Consider the following 16,382-nt stretch of genomic DNA (forward strand, 5'->3'; position numbering starts at 1 on the left):
CATTAAAAAGTTTGAAGAACATTGCCGCAGACAATCTCAAAGATAAATGGGCAGCGGATGCTAGTGAGGACTTGGGACACAAAAAAGTCACTTGGCATGCCTTATGTGCATAGAGTAACCAGGAATACACAGTTTACAATGCCATTAGCTCAAACTCTCGTAAATGCGAGACCTAGTGCATTGCAAATGCTTGTATACATAGAAATGTATAATCCTGCATTGATTCAACAAAAATCAATAAAATGGTTTAATGTGTGTCCTCATGTAACGTAACTGGTGCTATGTAAAGCGCTCTGATACCCGATACCGGTTCAAGTTCGCGCTATATATATAAAAAAAAAATCTCTGCAATGAAAAAAATTCCATGTAGTTTCCAAAAAATAAAGTTACTGTATTGATGCAACACATGAGTTAACCCTTGATTCATGTTTCAGCAAGTAACATGTAGCAAAGGTGTGTGAAGGACTAGCTCCAGCAATAAAATGTGAGGATCAGCTCCTACACCTAAACAACAATTGGTGGCACAGGGAGGACACGCTAGTTTACTTCAAAGAGAACATATACCAGTTCCGAAAAATAACGAAAGGCCTATATTGACATTTCACAATAGATACAATATTAAGGTTTGCGTATTGAGCATCCCAAAGCCTCATATGCAGTCTAACAAATTCTGGCACAGCCAACTGCATCCATTGTTGAGTATGAGCAGGGGAAAGCTGAGAGTCAAGTGGTCCTGTTGCTGTGTCACCCCTGTGGTGCTGAAGGATGTGGCACAGGCAACATTTGGGGCACGATAAAGCTTGCCTGATCCAACACAGCTTGAGGCTAATGTCCCAGAGGCAGAGATCAGTGGCTGGATCCTTATTTAGCTGGGGGCGGGAGGGGGGGGTCCTTGAGGTCTCAGCATTATAGTGAGGTAAATCATCATCCATAGACAGTCAAAGCATGGCTGTGCTGTGTCCATCATCGTCAGACACAATTGAGTGGTCCCATGACAAACATGGGTAGCAGGTCTCAAATGTGGTGGCCGGGGTTGTTTGCCACTGGTGTCCTGGGGTCCTTCCTACTACGGCTCTTCAAACTGGGCTAGGTAAACATCTTCCACACTAGACTATTAGGGTAGAAAGTTCAAGCAGTCAAAACTTATCTAATTGAGAAGTGAGAGGACAAAAGATTCAGAACTTAACAGTTAACTAACCAACACAATAATGTAATGTCCAACCTAGTGGGCATCTTTTAAGTAAATAGAAAAAGTGTTATCACGCAGCAGAACTAAACACCACATAATTCTTAAAGCTGCAAACTAATAAGCACCAACAGTGGAGCCCACCACCCCCTTCTTCCCGTTATATTCAAGATCCTGTATCTACAGTCTCCAACACAGTAACTGTTTAAGCAGGACTAGGTGCACATTGCTCAACTACTCGCACAGGCCAAATGTTCCACTTAGTTTAATGTCTCTATACTCATTCAGTTCAGCTTGTGTGGCAGACTTGTCTGTGCTCGTTCAGTCACTTGTCCCCAGTGCAGACTAAGACCTATGTTTTTACCTTCTGATTATTGTAGTGATTGAGGTTCTGAGGTGGATGTGGTCTGGCTTCCTGCACTCAGCGGCTCTTGTTCTGTAGTGGACCACGCAAGAATCATTCTTGAGGACAAGGTTCACAGGAATGATCAGTGAGGCACATCAGCACACCACCACTCACCACCGGCGGCCCTCCAAGCTGGTTCAGACAGCTGGTCTGGTACGCTGGTAGCAGCTTTCCCGCTGAATCCCTCATAGTGGTATCTTTCTGGCAGTGCAGCCTCTGGGTCAATCGAGACTGTACACTTCGACTGAGTCACTTACAGCATTAGCAGCACCAGTGTATTAAGTAGAGCCTAAGCTCCACCAATATAAAGTTCAGGCTAATCTCTGGGAGACTAGCTGTCAGGCAGACACTAGCCCTGGTTGCAAAGCAGCTCTTTAAGTAGTCTAGGGAGCACTCCCTTCCTTGGTCAAGAAAAATATGGGACTGGAACAAAGGGGTTGGGCTGGATCCCACTTTTACAAACATTTTCTAGATAGGGGACGTGGATCCACTGTCCAGCGGATTGGTTTCTTTTATGTCAATTACAGGATTCCCTCCAGACCAAGACTTTGTGCAAAGTGATAGCTCTCACAGCAGACAGAAATAGGGCTGACTCCAGAGACTATCCAAAACAATGGTGCAATGAAGTGTGTGATACCTGCACCTGGCTGCTATCAGCCTTCCTGAACTAACAGTCAGGACAAAAATAGGCCCTACTTACGATACATGTATTACAAACTCTCAGAACAATCATGTACTCAGCATGCAGACGGGTTGGCAGTGCAAGGTTTTGGATTCCACATGAAAGTGGATCCATACATGAAGAGAGTCCATAGGTTTCAATCTCGTAAACAAGGAGAAAATGATCTATTTACACTATAAAATCTTAGAATATACTATGTGCTCACCATTGCTTTATGTACTGCAAAAATAAATAAATATACAAAACAGATACAAACATCAGTGGAACAGGCACTGGCAGAATGCTTAAAGATGGCAGCAGTGCTCACACTGTGGCCATCTGCCACATACACTACACGAGAAAAGTCGACAGATCCAAACAAAACGGCTATTGAGATAGAGGAATTGAACCTAGGCACCAGGCAACCTCTGGATATCCAACGCATGACATCAAAAAATTATTCTCGCAACTGCAATGAAGTATCACACCATGGCCGGGAGAGGGGATGAGGGGGGGGTGCATTAATGATTAAGAGTACTGCTAATAATAGTTACTTGAGTATTAACATGCAACTAAGACTAAATGTACAGAAGATGACATGTAATTCAGTCACATTAAGGAACTAAGGGGACCGTTCATTTACACCACCAAGCTATTCATTATCCATATAGATTATGAACATGGAACCTGAGGCAAATAGGGAACACTATGCAAAGGTGCATGCCTAACTATATAGATGGGCATTGATACTGCCAGTCTACAAGAGATTCCCTAGTCTAAAATGTAAGGTTAGACTTCACAAGAAATGGAGAGGACAATTTTATTACACTACATATTCATCCCCTGACATAGGGCACGATTATGGATTAAACCGGGTATTGCATTGGTGGAACACCTGATTAAAATCGACCCGGAAGGTAGATTTGCTGTCAGATCTTGTTAGATGGTAAACAATTGGCTTTGGTTTGTATATATGCACCAAATGCACTCTAAGTGAAGTTCTTAGACTCATTACAAGCCTACACTCTGGCATATCAAGACAGAAAGGTAGGAGGGTCAAAATGTGTCCTAGATGTAGAGAAAGACAGCTCCTTTCTACCACTGTTAAACATTAACATGGCTTAAACATAGAAAACTTTTGGTAAATGGCTTAACAATTATAACACACAGCGTGCATTAGACCAACTGGTGTTGAGTAGTCCTTCTAAACATGTTCTATATTCTACATTAATTACGGTCTTACACTGTGGCCAACTGCAAATGCAGCATGAAAAATATCCAGGAACCAAACTTTCTGACTACTGCCCATTGAGGAATTATCTAAAATGGGGAAGCCAGTGGACCAGCATCAGACTATGGAGTTTAAAAGATTCCTCTTTATTAGATACAGTGTATAAAAGCAGCACCAGATATGCATATCATAAATCAATCTTTCGCAGAACAAAAGCAATAGTATTTACCCAGGTGCAAGCAGCAGTAGTTCTACAGAGGTCATCCACAACAGAGCTTCAACATATCACCCAGATTTCCCACAGCAAACTATCTTTTATCAATACACCTTTTATACAAGCAACTGAATAAAGAAATTGGTACTCGAAGCATCACTACCAGTTTTTTGGGGGTTTGGGGTGCTTCATGGACTCCAATAATAGCATCTCCATCGCCGGAGACTTTAGCGCTGATTATTAAGTATACTTTTTCATCCATCTGAATCCCTGACCTGAAAAAGAGGCAAAGGTACACTCAAAAAGAGTTGCTGTTTGGACATTTCCTTTTCCCCTTTTTTGCATATTAATATTTTCCTTTTTCACTAACTTTCTTTCCTATTCGGTTGCATAAAGTATCCTGGCTACAAAGTTATATGCATTGCAACCAAAATGTGAGAAAATAGTTTTTACTGAACAAAAATCTCATCATCATGGACTACATTAAAAGTTAAATAATTATAATGGTAATTTACATAAATGTTTTGTCAAAAAAAATATGTACTCGCACATAGCTGAACGGATTGCATACAGGAAAGATGAATGTTATGTTGACTAGCTAGAATTCTAATTAAGCGCGAATAGTTGATTCTCTGTTTCTAATGAAAAGGAAGAGGCACACACACCATTTCCCTTACTAGTTCCACAGTAAACTGAATCTGTATGTGTTTTGGCCCTGTGTATACATATAAACAATGACTTTCTCTTGTTATTTTACCCCTTGGCTGCTAACCCTTTTCCCCCTAGAATGCTCAGCCTTTTTTATCGCTATTTGGGGGTAGTTCAGGATTAGGCCTTTATTCCACATACTCTATTCACACCAAATGTGCATCCTTTTTCTCCAACATCCTGGGGATTCCAAATGTACACAGGGTTTGTGGATTCCCCTGGAGGGGACTAATAAAATAACCAACAACTGAACTCCACCTTACAATGGTTATTAATTCGGTTGTGGTTACAGAGCAATTCATATGGTAAAATATAAAGAGTGGAAAATGGGTATCAAAGAAACCTATGTATTTCTAAAATAGACCTCAGATACAGAGGTTTTAAGCAGTGATTATTTGTACTTCTCTGAAATTGTGAGTACCCATGTGATTCAGATAACATTTATTGAAATTTAGAAGGCATAAATGCAAGAGAAATACAATTGGTAATAACTAATGTTCTACTATTCTGCATTCCCACGTCTCCTGATAAAAATGGCATCACACGTGGGTGGAGCTAGTGCTCACGTTAGGAAAGGTCCCAAAACACAACTTGGACACATCACATTTTTCTACTGAAAACTGGCCCTTTTTTAGGTCTCGGCTGGCGGAAGCAGCGCGCATGTGCTGCTCTCGGCATTCGAGAGCTTCTTGGAATCAATACAGATTCCAAAGCTCTCTAAGGCGGAGTTGAAGCCCCGCCCATCTTTTTGATTGGTTTGCGTCATCTTGTATGCAAAACGCTGGCTTCTCATTGTAAAGGATGCTTCTTAGTCCATTCTTGTTGCCGCCTTATCTCCTTTTGGCCCCATCCACCGGGATTGGATCTCTCACTTACTGCGTTACACACTGTCCTTCATTTGCTGCCACGCACTATATTTATCGCACCACGCTCTGTATGTCCTGGGTGTGCGACTGAACGTTCCACGAACGTTTCCGAAATGCCCTTAATTTGCTGAGTTATCTTAGCAAGGAGGAGCTCCCTTGCTTCCCTCCGTTTTCTTTTCTGCAAACTGCATTTTTACGCAGCACATCTGGATTCCGCCTCGTCCCCTCAGACATCGCTGTTTACTGCAGGAAGAAACAGCTGCTGTCATTACACAGGGACGATCTCCCTGCCTCCGATACACAACGAAGCCTGTCATTTTCTATCGCGCACCGCTTAAGAAGGCAGATCAATGTCCGAAAATCACAAGGGAGTCCCTGCGCCTGGTGGCAGGCAGTGAGCGGGGGGCCTAGGATTATATATCTCGCCATCAAAGCAAATCTGTGGCCATCCATTCGCGTTATCGTTCCCAACACTCTGCGCAATTTGTCCTGTAAGCCCTTCGGTGAGAGGAGATTCATCAGTGTCATCTCGAGTACCAACAGGGGCAGAGGCATTGCACTGCTTCAGTATACTGACCAGGTGGTCACCAGAGCTACAGGAATGTTCCCAGCACGGGGACTGGGACATGAATGGATTAAAGTGCCACCCTTAAGATTAACAAACATGAATACATTTGTTAAATCACGATATAGTAAATGTGCTCATGTTGTGTTTTTATTATAAACTATTACTTTACAGTCAAATCGAATTTGTTCGTAGATAATACTGAAGTGCTAAGAAGTTGTTTATTAGCTGCATGGAGCGCTATACGGCTAAAGAAACGAGGAAATGAATAAAGCATATCTATATACTTCAAAGAATACACATTTATGTACTTAAATGACCGGCACACACTGAGGCACAGATTTACTAACATTCATGTAGTGTGAAAATCAGCAGTGCTGCGTTGGGCAAATGGTAAAAAGTTGCACAGCGCCAGATTGACCACGTCGCATGCTGATATACCATGCGTTATGCTTGCGCTATAAAGGGCATTACATCCTGAGGCCACTTCCTTGTCTGATTTCTTACTGCGAGAAGTATTGCCACCCGGGTGTATGTATGACCCTGGCACTGCCCTTGTTTACGTTAAGAGCCTCGTGTGCTCGGACGTAAGTCCTACTTCTCTCGGATCAGGAGGTGCGCTAGTTGTATTTTGTTTCACCTACTCATTTTTTAAAGACTAATGATGACTAATGAGCTTGTGCCGTAGGCATGTTGTGCCAATACGTACGCATATTATTTTGCTGTAACTACTTAGCTTGTGCGGATGCCATCTTGTTTTTGTGCGGGTGCTATTTACGTACTTTTACGGACTACTGAGCTTGTGAGACACTCAGCCTTAGCCATTAGCCGACTCGGCTCTGTTCTCACAGGGGACGCTCTTTTAATGATGAACAACCCCCATAAAGCGGGCTGTAGAGACTCCACTTGTCAGGTGGCTCTGGGGGCACTCGCTTGTTTTGCAATGTGGCTAGCTTTAGATTTTGGTCCCTAGCTCACCAGCACCTAGGAAAACCGAGCAAACCTGTACATTTCTGCGAGGAAAACTTCTGAAATCTGAGGAGAGCCACACATTTCCTATCATCTACCATTCCCCCAAGTGTCCTGCTAAAAATGGTACCTCACTTGTATGGCTAGGCCTCGTGCCTGCAACAGGAAAGGCCACAAAATACAATGTGGAGACATCAGAATTTCGGGTTACAAAAATGATCTGATTTGGCAATGGGGCTAAATGTTAGTGGGATGGGGTGGACTAGGATAGATTGGTGTAGGTTTGCGGGAGCATAAATGTGATACTGAGCTACTGTTCTGCATGTTGTGTCTTCACTGTGATTTCATGAACCATGCAGCTGTACAAACCCTGGTTACTGTATGAAGGCAGGAGGAGAGGTGGGTGAAGTCTGATAACTGTTTATGCTCAATAGGTTCCACTTTGTTTTTATGAACTGAAGAAACACGTAGATAAGAAAGATAGAAGTAGATAAGAAAGATAGCAGCAGATGTCGAAACTGCACCTGTCTTGACACGGTGAGAATGTAGTCATGCTATCTTAAGATTCCGGTTTGTGATTGTATAAAGCTTAACTCACGAAACCACTGTCTGCAAACACGTCTGTCTCAGCGATTTCAATGTATGTCAATGTAGTTCAAACAATATATAAAATGTGCGCCAGCTACATCTGGCAGAGCATACCCTCAAGCTTTAGCTAAACTCAACATACTTCCACAACTGTGTTTGATTGCAGTCTCATTAACAGACAAGTGTACCTAGTTTGTCCATTTACAGATTTATTTTGGGGCACGTCGGGGTGGGGTACGGTAGAGTAGATTGGGGGGGATGGGTGTGTGGAGAGGGGTAGATTGGTGTGAGTGGGGTAGAGCAGAGTGGGGTAAACTGGGGTTGAATGTAATGTATTGGGGTGATTAAGGCAGATTGGGGTGGAGTAGGGTAGATTGGGAGGGTAGGTTGGAGTAAATTGGAGTGGAGTTGACTGGAGTGGGGTAAGCTGGAGTAAAGTGGAGTGGATAGATTAGGGTAGATTGGAGCAGACTGATGTAGAGAGCTAGATTGGAGTGGAATGTGGTAGATTACAGTGGGGTATAGTGGCGTGGTATGGGGTAGACTTTAGTGGACTGGGGTAGAGTGTGGTAGATTTGAGTGAAATCTAGTAGATTGGAGTAGGGTAGAGTGGAGAGCAGAGGGGCCGACTGTGGTTGATAGGGGTGGATTGAGGTACACTGGACTGTGGTTGATTTAGGAAGATTGAAGTGGAATGGAGCAGGGTATATTGGAGTGTAGTATAGTGGAGTAGGGCAAAGTGGGGTAGATTGGGGAGGAGTGGAGTGGGTAGGGTGGAGTAGAGTGGGGTACAACAGGGTGGAGTGGGGTAAATGCTGGACAGTGGAGGGGCATAGAGCGGAGGGGCATAGAGCGTCAGAGTGGAATGGCTTGTAGAGTGGAGAGTCGGAGAATGGAGTGGAATAGATTGGAGTGGTAGAGTGGCACAGTTTGGAGTATGCATGGTGTGGAAGGGCACTGTCATTACAGTTAACACATTCAATTGAAATGATCATTTACAGACATTTACATTTTATTGTTTGCTAGAAAAAAAGCCTTTTCGGTCACAGAAAGACTGCCACACAAATTCGAACACTTTTAAATCAGAAAAAGAAAAGTAAACACCAAGCTCCCTCTGAAGACAAAGGCAGACATTGAGCGCCTGTCTTTGAATGCACAGCAAATGTGGAAAGATAAGAAGAAGATTTAAAGGCCTGTTTACTGAAAGGGAGTTTGTGGAAGAATACAGTAATCAGGTTATGGGCCACAGAAGGGACAAACTCAAACTGGACCACCTAAAGCAAATAAAACCAGCAAACCGAAAGCAAGCAACTATGAGTTACAAACTACAAAGTAAAGGGTTAACAAAGGGTGGAATTAATTCCCAGGGAAGCTTTTAGATTGCCCACAAGAAGTTGTTAGCAAGCAAAATAATCTGGTGTGAGCCATCTGCTTAACTGGACCCAAGAATGTAATTGTGCATGTAGAGCGATGTTAACTTTTACAGATAGAGCTTAAACGATCGCTCACAGTGTTTTGAAATTCGTGCAGAGTACTGAAAGTAATTTTCTGAGTGGTGGTTACTGGTTACATTCTTTAAAAGATCGAACGACGTGATCAGACTTCATCCAGTGAAGCCACAATTGGCCGCATAAATATGCATTTTTGTAAACTGAGGACATCTTTGTAGTGTGCCTCGAAATAAAATATATCTTGCATTGGTCGAGCACTGATAGTACCCAGGCCCTTGTGAATTCAATTCTCTGTCTTAACTAGAGAAGAGGGAGGACCTTTTGAAGCATTTTAAGTTGGCAATTGTTGTTCTAGTGACCCCTAAAATATGGTAAGCAAATGAACAAAGCTTTGTCAAACCATACAGGAGACTGTTTACTGACTGCGCTGGGAATAACATTAGGCCTCGGCAAAATTATCCCGGTGGGTCGCGCTGCTGCTGGGGTGTTCCGCAGCTGGGTTGGGGCGCAGGCGCCGCACCGCGGGGCCTGGGCCTTCCCTCCCCCATAGAGGTGTCATCTGGCGCCTTAAGAGCACATCACCTCCTGCTACTTCACTTGGGCCCCGCGATGTGGGTGGCGCGCTTCCCCGCTGCCTTCGCCCCCGCGAGCGCGGGCCTACCGCAACCATCCTCCTGATCTGCCGCGATGGTTGGAGGCTATGCGACGGCCCACCTGTCTGCAGCGGCTTAAGAGGCCCATCACTGCCACCCTGCACGCAAGGCTCCTCACGCCGGCACCCACCAGCCCTATTCGCCTGCCGCTGCGCATGGCAGTGCCCACCAGTCCTCCTTGCCTCATCACCGGAGGGCACGCCTGCTGGTCTGGTGCCCGGAGCAGCGTTTGCCTCTGGGGGGCCCTATCCTTGCCGGCCTGCGACTTGAGACCGCCTCTCCTACGCCTCACCTTTCTGTCTCCGGCCCCACTCGGCTTCTCCGCCCGGCGTGCTGCCGGCGCCTGCTGCTGACTTTCCGACCTTCAACCCCACCTCACTGGCACCTCACAGCCTCCCAGCCCGATCTGCACGACTGCCTTAGGGCCTGGTCAGCGCCCCTCCCGCATCAGCCTCTCTTGAGACCTGTGCCTGTCCAATACACCATCCACGGCCATAATTCCTCTCCCGGTATCCTGCCTGCCTGTTTAGAATTGCTGTCCGCAATAAACTGCGTCTTGGCCACCCGGTCCTTGTGGCAGGGGTGTACGCCGGGCAGAACCATGCCTGCTAACACTCCTCCTGAAGCCGGACTAGCCCCCCAAGCTCAGTGACTCCTATCGCCCTCTGCCTCTCATTAACACAGATAAGATCTTCGCCAAATTGCTCCCGCCTTCTCCCTCTCATGCCCCCGATAGCTCGCCCAGACCAGTCCGGCTTCATCCGCGGCCGCGCCACCTCGCACCATCTCCAGACTATATTCGCCGTCCTCCATCAAAGTAACCCCGCTCTCCTGGCCGTGGCTGCCCTCTTGGACGCCACCAAAGCTTTTGATACTCGAGTGGTCCTTCCTCTTTTACCTTCTCCCTCGCTTAGGCTTTAGCCCAGTTTTTCTGCGCAAAGTCCAGCTTCTTTACACTCTCCCCATTGCTTGACGGCAGATCAACGGTCAGATCACGGAGTCCATCCCTGTCGCAAGGGGCACAAGGCAAGGGTGCCCACTTTCACCCATGTTATTTGATATGGCTTTCGAGACCCTTGCCGCCAGGCTCAGGCAACACCACACCCAGATGGGTCTTGGCTTCGCGGCTTGTCCCATGGTTGTCTCCATGTATGCGGACAACGTCACACTCTAAGTCCATAATCCCCAGGAGAATCTCGGCCCCACGGACCGCGAGGTGGTGCGCTTTGGGGGTCTGTCTGGCATCCACGTCAACTGGGGCAAGTCCATTCTTTTTCCCCTCACGGACGCCACTGTCCCCTTCACTCCGGACTACCCGTTTGTTTGGGCGTCGGACCCACAAGATATCTGGGCATTTGGCTCAGCAGGGATTTGGACATACTTTGGAAGGCAAATTTTGGCCGGGCAGTGGACTGGTTGGAGTCAAGATTCACCTCTGGCGACGATTGCCCCTCTCCCTGGCGGGACGCATCGCCAAGATGGTGGTGTTTCCCAAGTTTTCTATACTTATTCTTGAACATCCTCATTCCTCTCACGGCTCACTTTTTTCACAGACTCCGCTCACTTATAATCACCCTTGTCTGGGCCGGGCACCAGCCCAGAATCGCATACAACATTCTCACACTGCCCTTATCGTGTGGAGGACTGGGTGCCCCAGACTTCAAACTATACGCCCTCAGTGCCCAAGCCAGCTTCCTTCACTTCTGGTTGCACCTGTCACCTTTTCAACTTCTTGTTGCGGTGGAGGCTGACCTCGCTGCTCCCTGGCCGCTCCCTGGCCGCTCCTGGCCACTCTTTGCCCCTGCAAAACCCCCACGTGGCAAAATAGACAGTGGAGACCATGTGCTGGGCCTGGGTCGGACTTCGGATATATTCTGGCTCTACCATGCTCACCGCTAATGCCATGCCCATTGCACACAACCCGGCATTCCCCCCTCTGCAGACTGCCGGAACGGTCAAACGCGTGGCTCGCCTGGGGCTAGCCACGGTGTCGAACCTTTACCCTGACAATACCTTCTTTACCCTTGCTGCAGAGTCTGGCCCCATGGACACGCTGCTGTATTACCAACTCAGAGCGTCCTGCAGGGAGATCCACCCCACGTTTCCTCAGCGCCCCCCCCCGCCCCTTCAATGGCTGTTCGACTTCGCTTACACATCCAGCTCCCCCCGCAAGATGGTAACCAGGATTTACGCCCTCACGCTGCGGCATCCTAGACTACTGCTAACCGCGCCCGCGTTGCCTGGAGCGAGGACTTGAGCACGTTCTCTCCCAGGAGGTCTGGCTGTACTGTTGCAATCAGACCAAATGCTTGTCCCGTAACTACCGCCTCCGCTTCTTACATTTTAAATACCTGCATACATTATACCGCTCTCCTGTCGCGCTGCACAAAATGGGCCTCATTCCCAGTGACAGATGTCTGCAATGCTCCGCTGCAGACTTTTGCCACCTAGCTTGGTATGCCCAAAGGCGCCGCCATCACGGAGATCACCTCCACGCCTGCCACACTGCTCTGCCTCTTAGGTTTTGTGAAATACTGCCCGGATGCCTCCTGCAAGCTGACCGCCATGCTGTTTGTTCTTGCACGGCGTAGGGTCTTTATGCACTGGGGATGGGGGTCTGTGCCCAAAGTCAGCGCTTGGCTCGAAGACGCTGCGCTTTGTCAGACACTTTTGTCCTTATTCTGGGACCTGGTGCCGGCAACCAGATGTCCAATTGATATTGGGTTCCCGTCATTTCTTACTTCCAGTGCCTGAGCGCCTTGCCCTCTGTGGCCTCTCCCGCGCCCTCCGCTGGCAGCGGCCGCTGTGGATGGCTTGTGATGTGCGGCCTCCCCATTCACACACCCTACCGATTCTTTTCTACCATTTTCATCAGCACTTGGCCTCTCCCTGACATTTCCCCCGCCCTTCCTGCTTCGTTACACGCAGCTTTTCTCCGCGTAATACACTGGGCTGCTCATGCAGGATTGCCCCTACAATGTATGTAACAGATGTGGTTTTCCTCACCGATTGCAAACCTTCCGCCTGCATATATTGTAACATGATGTGCAACTTTCTCAATAATGGTTTTTACTTGGTTTTTGTTTTTTTTATTCTGTGAATTCCATGTTTCGCTTGTAACGCGGAATACCCCAAAATATACATGGCATAATTACACCACATGCACAGCAATAGTTTAACCGAGGAGCAAAGTGAACAACTGGAATGAGAGCAGCTGGTATTCATAACACCCATGTTTTTGCACCATATTTTTTAGGTCTCGCCTGACCCAGCGCTTGCGCTGGTCTGGCGAGACTAAGTAAGGGCTTCAAAAAATGCTACCGCCGGCCACAGCTTGCAGTGCATGTGCGCGGGCGTGCACTTGATCAGAGGCGCCATATGGCGTGATTACTGCTGCAAGCACACCACTCGCGCACATGCACTGCAAGCCGTGGCCGGCGGTAGCATTTTTCCCCCGCGATCACTTTCACTTTGGCCCTGCGGTTAACTTCCTTGTTAAATGTGCAGCGGCAAATAAGATAATGCATTGTTTTGAATTCCCTCATATAACTCTCGTAAAGACGGCCCTACTCAGTGAGTTTATGCTTCCAACCTTTGTTTGACTCGGCAACGGAAGAATGCTGCGAATGACTTCACATTTGAAGTAGAAAAAATAAAGCCAGTATTTTATCAGGCGTTGGAAGTCACTTCACATATTACCCAAAGCAATGCTTGTTCCACTCACTGGCCTTCTATGTCTCTCTTTTTATTGATGTCCTCTTTCCCTCGCCTTTCCCATTATTTTACTTCTTTCTCTACAATGCTCTCCCCTCTTCCACTCCATCTATCACTCCCTTTGCTTTCATCTCTCTTTCTATCTCCTTCACTGTTTCCGTTCACTCTCTCTGCTTCCAATGTCTCGCTCGTTTAATACATCTGTCTTACCTCTGTCTCTCGCACTCCCTATTTCACCATTCTCTACTTCTCCCTCGCACTTCCTCTATATTAGCCTCATCTCTCCATCTCATCTGCACCTCTTTTTCCCTACTTCTCATATCTTTCTATTTTTCATCCCACCGGCTCTACCTGCCTCGCTACTTTGTTTACCTGACCTGTCATTCTGTGCTTCCCCTTTCTATTTGTGCTATCTCATTATAACTCACCTCTCTTCCTATCTTATTTCTCTCTAGACCTTGCCCCGCGGGTTGGCACCTTTCTTACCAGCCTACATTTAAAACTGCATGCCAGGCCTCTATAAACAAGCATTGGCATAGCCAATAGGTCTCGCCTTTGGGACCTTATAAGTTTTTAGCCATGCAACAGTTGATGTTATTGCACCAAGGATATTGTGCTGCATAACTAAAGACTTATAAAGTCACATAAGCGAGACCTATTGGCTATGCCAATGCTCGTTTAGCGTGGAATGCATCCTCACATCCAAAAATGGACGCACGTCATGCTGCTAAAACTTAACGCTGAATGTTGGTTTTGTTTTTCACATAATTATGCAAAAACTAATTTCACTTACCACTAGATAAAACTATTAGCAGACTCGGTTATTTCAATCGGTGACTGCTTTTCCATTTTCCTTATCGACAGCATGTTCATGACAACAAATGGAAATGCTGCTTAATAAAGTAACATTCTCAGTTTGCCGAGACCACAAACTATTTCCAAAACTGTTTATTTGAGTGGCAATGCAACAATTTTAAAACAATTCTCATGGAATGGACAGCAATTTAAAACAATTTTCACTTACTTGAAACACTTTAAATGTACGAGAACCCATGGAAACAATGTTTTATGACCTACTTCTGAGAACAGTTTTCATCTATATATTCAGCCAGCTGTGCAGAAAAGTACAGGATTTTAAAGCAGTTTTGTACTGCATTATTACATCTCACATTCCTGGCAAATTTGAGGAGTCAGATTAGCACTGTACTTATGTGTTTTTTTTGTTTGTAAAAACACATCTTCACAGACAGCTGTTAAAGAAATACGGCATATTGAATGATGAAATGGAACATATAAAGTGCATGGTTACTTTATTGAGTGTCCTGGCGCAGAGGTCTAAGTCATCCACGCGGTGTAGTGAGATCACCTATTCTTGTTGGAAGAGCGGGTCTTCAGCCTTTTCCCTTCAACCGTTTTGAGAAAATGTTTGTTACTTTAATGAGGTTTGTCTCTGCCTCTGCCTCTTGCTATAAAACTCACAGCAGCTAAAACAAGCATTTGCAATGCAATAGGTCTCGCCTTTGTGAGAGTTTGAGCTATTGGCATTGTAAAGGACAATGCATTTCATTTATGTGTTTCGAAAACCTGTAAGCGGTCCGTAAACACACACGTTGCACTTATAGTCTTTGCTTACGAGAAGCAAGGCTGACAGTAAAAGAGGTGCAGTTACTGCCAGTCTTGCTTCTCGTAAGCAACCACTATAAGTACAAAGTGCCTGCTTACGCACCGCTTGCAGGTTTGCAAAACACATAAATAAAAGGCATTGTCATTTACAATGCCAATAGCTCAAACTCTCGCAAAGGCGAGACCTATTGATTGCAAATGCTGGTTTATTTTCTTCTTCTATTTTTCATCCCTATACTTATGCCACATAATCTACTTTTCCTGGACGTATAGTTTAGGACGCACTGCCATATAATTTGGTCTTCCACTGCCGCACAATTGCTTTAGTCTTTCATATTCCTACTGCTCTTTGCAGCCACAGCCTTATGAAATAGCAGTGGGCCTGCTGTGATGGCGCCACCTGGCGGCTGGTGCAGTAAACTGTTGCCTAGTCTACACATGTACTAGAACCGCTCCTGCCTCTGTGGCGTCAACTCTATTGCACGTATTGACGTCCTCAGCCAGGGGGCATGGATTTCCTTCCAGCATGATCTGGGGTGCTGAGTGAATGAGAGAAGCATGGATCCCGCACTGAAAACGGAAGTAGTGTGAACATGTCCTCTTTGGCACGTGAACTCATGCGCCATGTGAGGTTTCTCGGTGTGTTACTGGACGTGCTATTTTTAGGTCACGCCTGGCTATCGCTTAAGCGATCGCTCAGCGAGAATTATGTAGGGGCTTCCGAAAATGCTCCCAAAGGCTTCCCAGGCGGATCGGGTGGCGGTTACGCGCACAACCACGCGCATTCCATTTGCCACCAGCTACTTCCTGCGCGTGCGCCGCCTCACGCATTCAGAGAGATTTAGTAAGGGGCACAAGACCTTAGGAATGCGGTTTATGCCCAGTGCATGTGAGGCATTCAAGCGCGAAGCTGGCATCTGGCATCAGACTTGAAAGCAGCAGACTGCTTTCGCCAGCGCACCCTCGGCCTCACTTCCTGCATTCCCTCTTACAACAATTAACTTTCGTTATAACTCACACCCCATATGCTCGTTCCCTCCCACCCTTCCTTTGATGTCCGCTTTTCTTGTTTACAAACCACTCCACACACTGCCGCACTCCACACACTGCCGCACTCCACACACTGCCGCACTCCACACACTGCCGCACTCCACACACTGCCGCACTCCACACACTGCCGCACTCCACACACTGCCGCACTCCACACACTGCCGCACTCCACACACTGCCGCACTCCACACACTGCCGCACTCCACACACTGCCGCACTCCACACACTGCCGCACTCCACACACTGCCGCACTCCACACACTGCCGCACTCCACACACTGCCGCACTCCACACACTGCCGCACTCCACACACTGCCGCACTCCACACACTGCCGCACTCCACACACTGCCGCACTCCACACACTGCCGCACTCCACACACTGCCGCACTCCACACACTGCCGCACTCCACACACTGCCGCACTCCACACACTGCCGCACTCCACACACTGCCGCACTCCACACACTGCCGCACTCCACACACTGCCGCACTCCACAC

The 16,382-nt window shown here is 46.8% G+C and overlaps 1 protein-coding gene across 6 annotated transcripts in view; it reads right to left on the reverse strand.

Moving 5' to 3' along the window:
* PTPN12 (protein tyrosine phosphatase non-receptor type 12) overlaps positions 1–16,382 on the reverse strand; it is a 425,418-nt gene that overhangs the window by 348,678 nt on the left and 60,358 nt on the right. Inside the window, exon 2 of one of the 6 annotated variants that reach the window (XM_085654007.1) lies at positions 3,862–3,973. The exons of 4 other annotated variants lie outside the window; for them this stretch is intronic. In XM_085654007.1, coding sequence (XP_085510133.1) covers positions 3,862–3,960 — 99 coding nt within the window. In that variant the 5' untranslated portion in view covers positions 3,961–3,973. Of the gene's footprint in view, positions 1–3,861; positions 3,974–16,382 lie in introns of those variants that run through there. One more of the 6 variants, XM_085654011.1, reaches the window with a different exon arrangement.

The sequence above is a fragment of the Triturus cristatus genome, chromosome 4_1 (assembly GCF_964204655.1).
Source record: "Triturus cristatus chromosome 4_1, aTriCri1.1, whole genome shotgun sequence".
Lineage (NCBI taxonomy): Eukaryota > Metazoa > Chordata > Amphibia > Caudata > Salamandridae > Triturus > Triturus cristatus.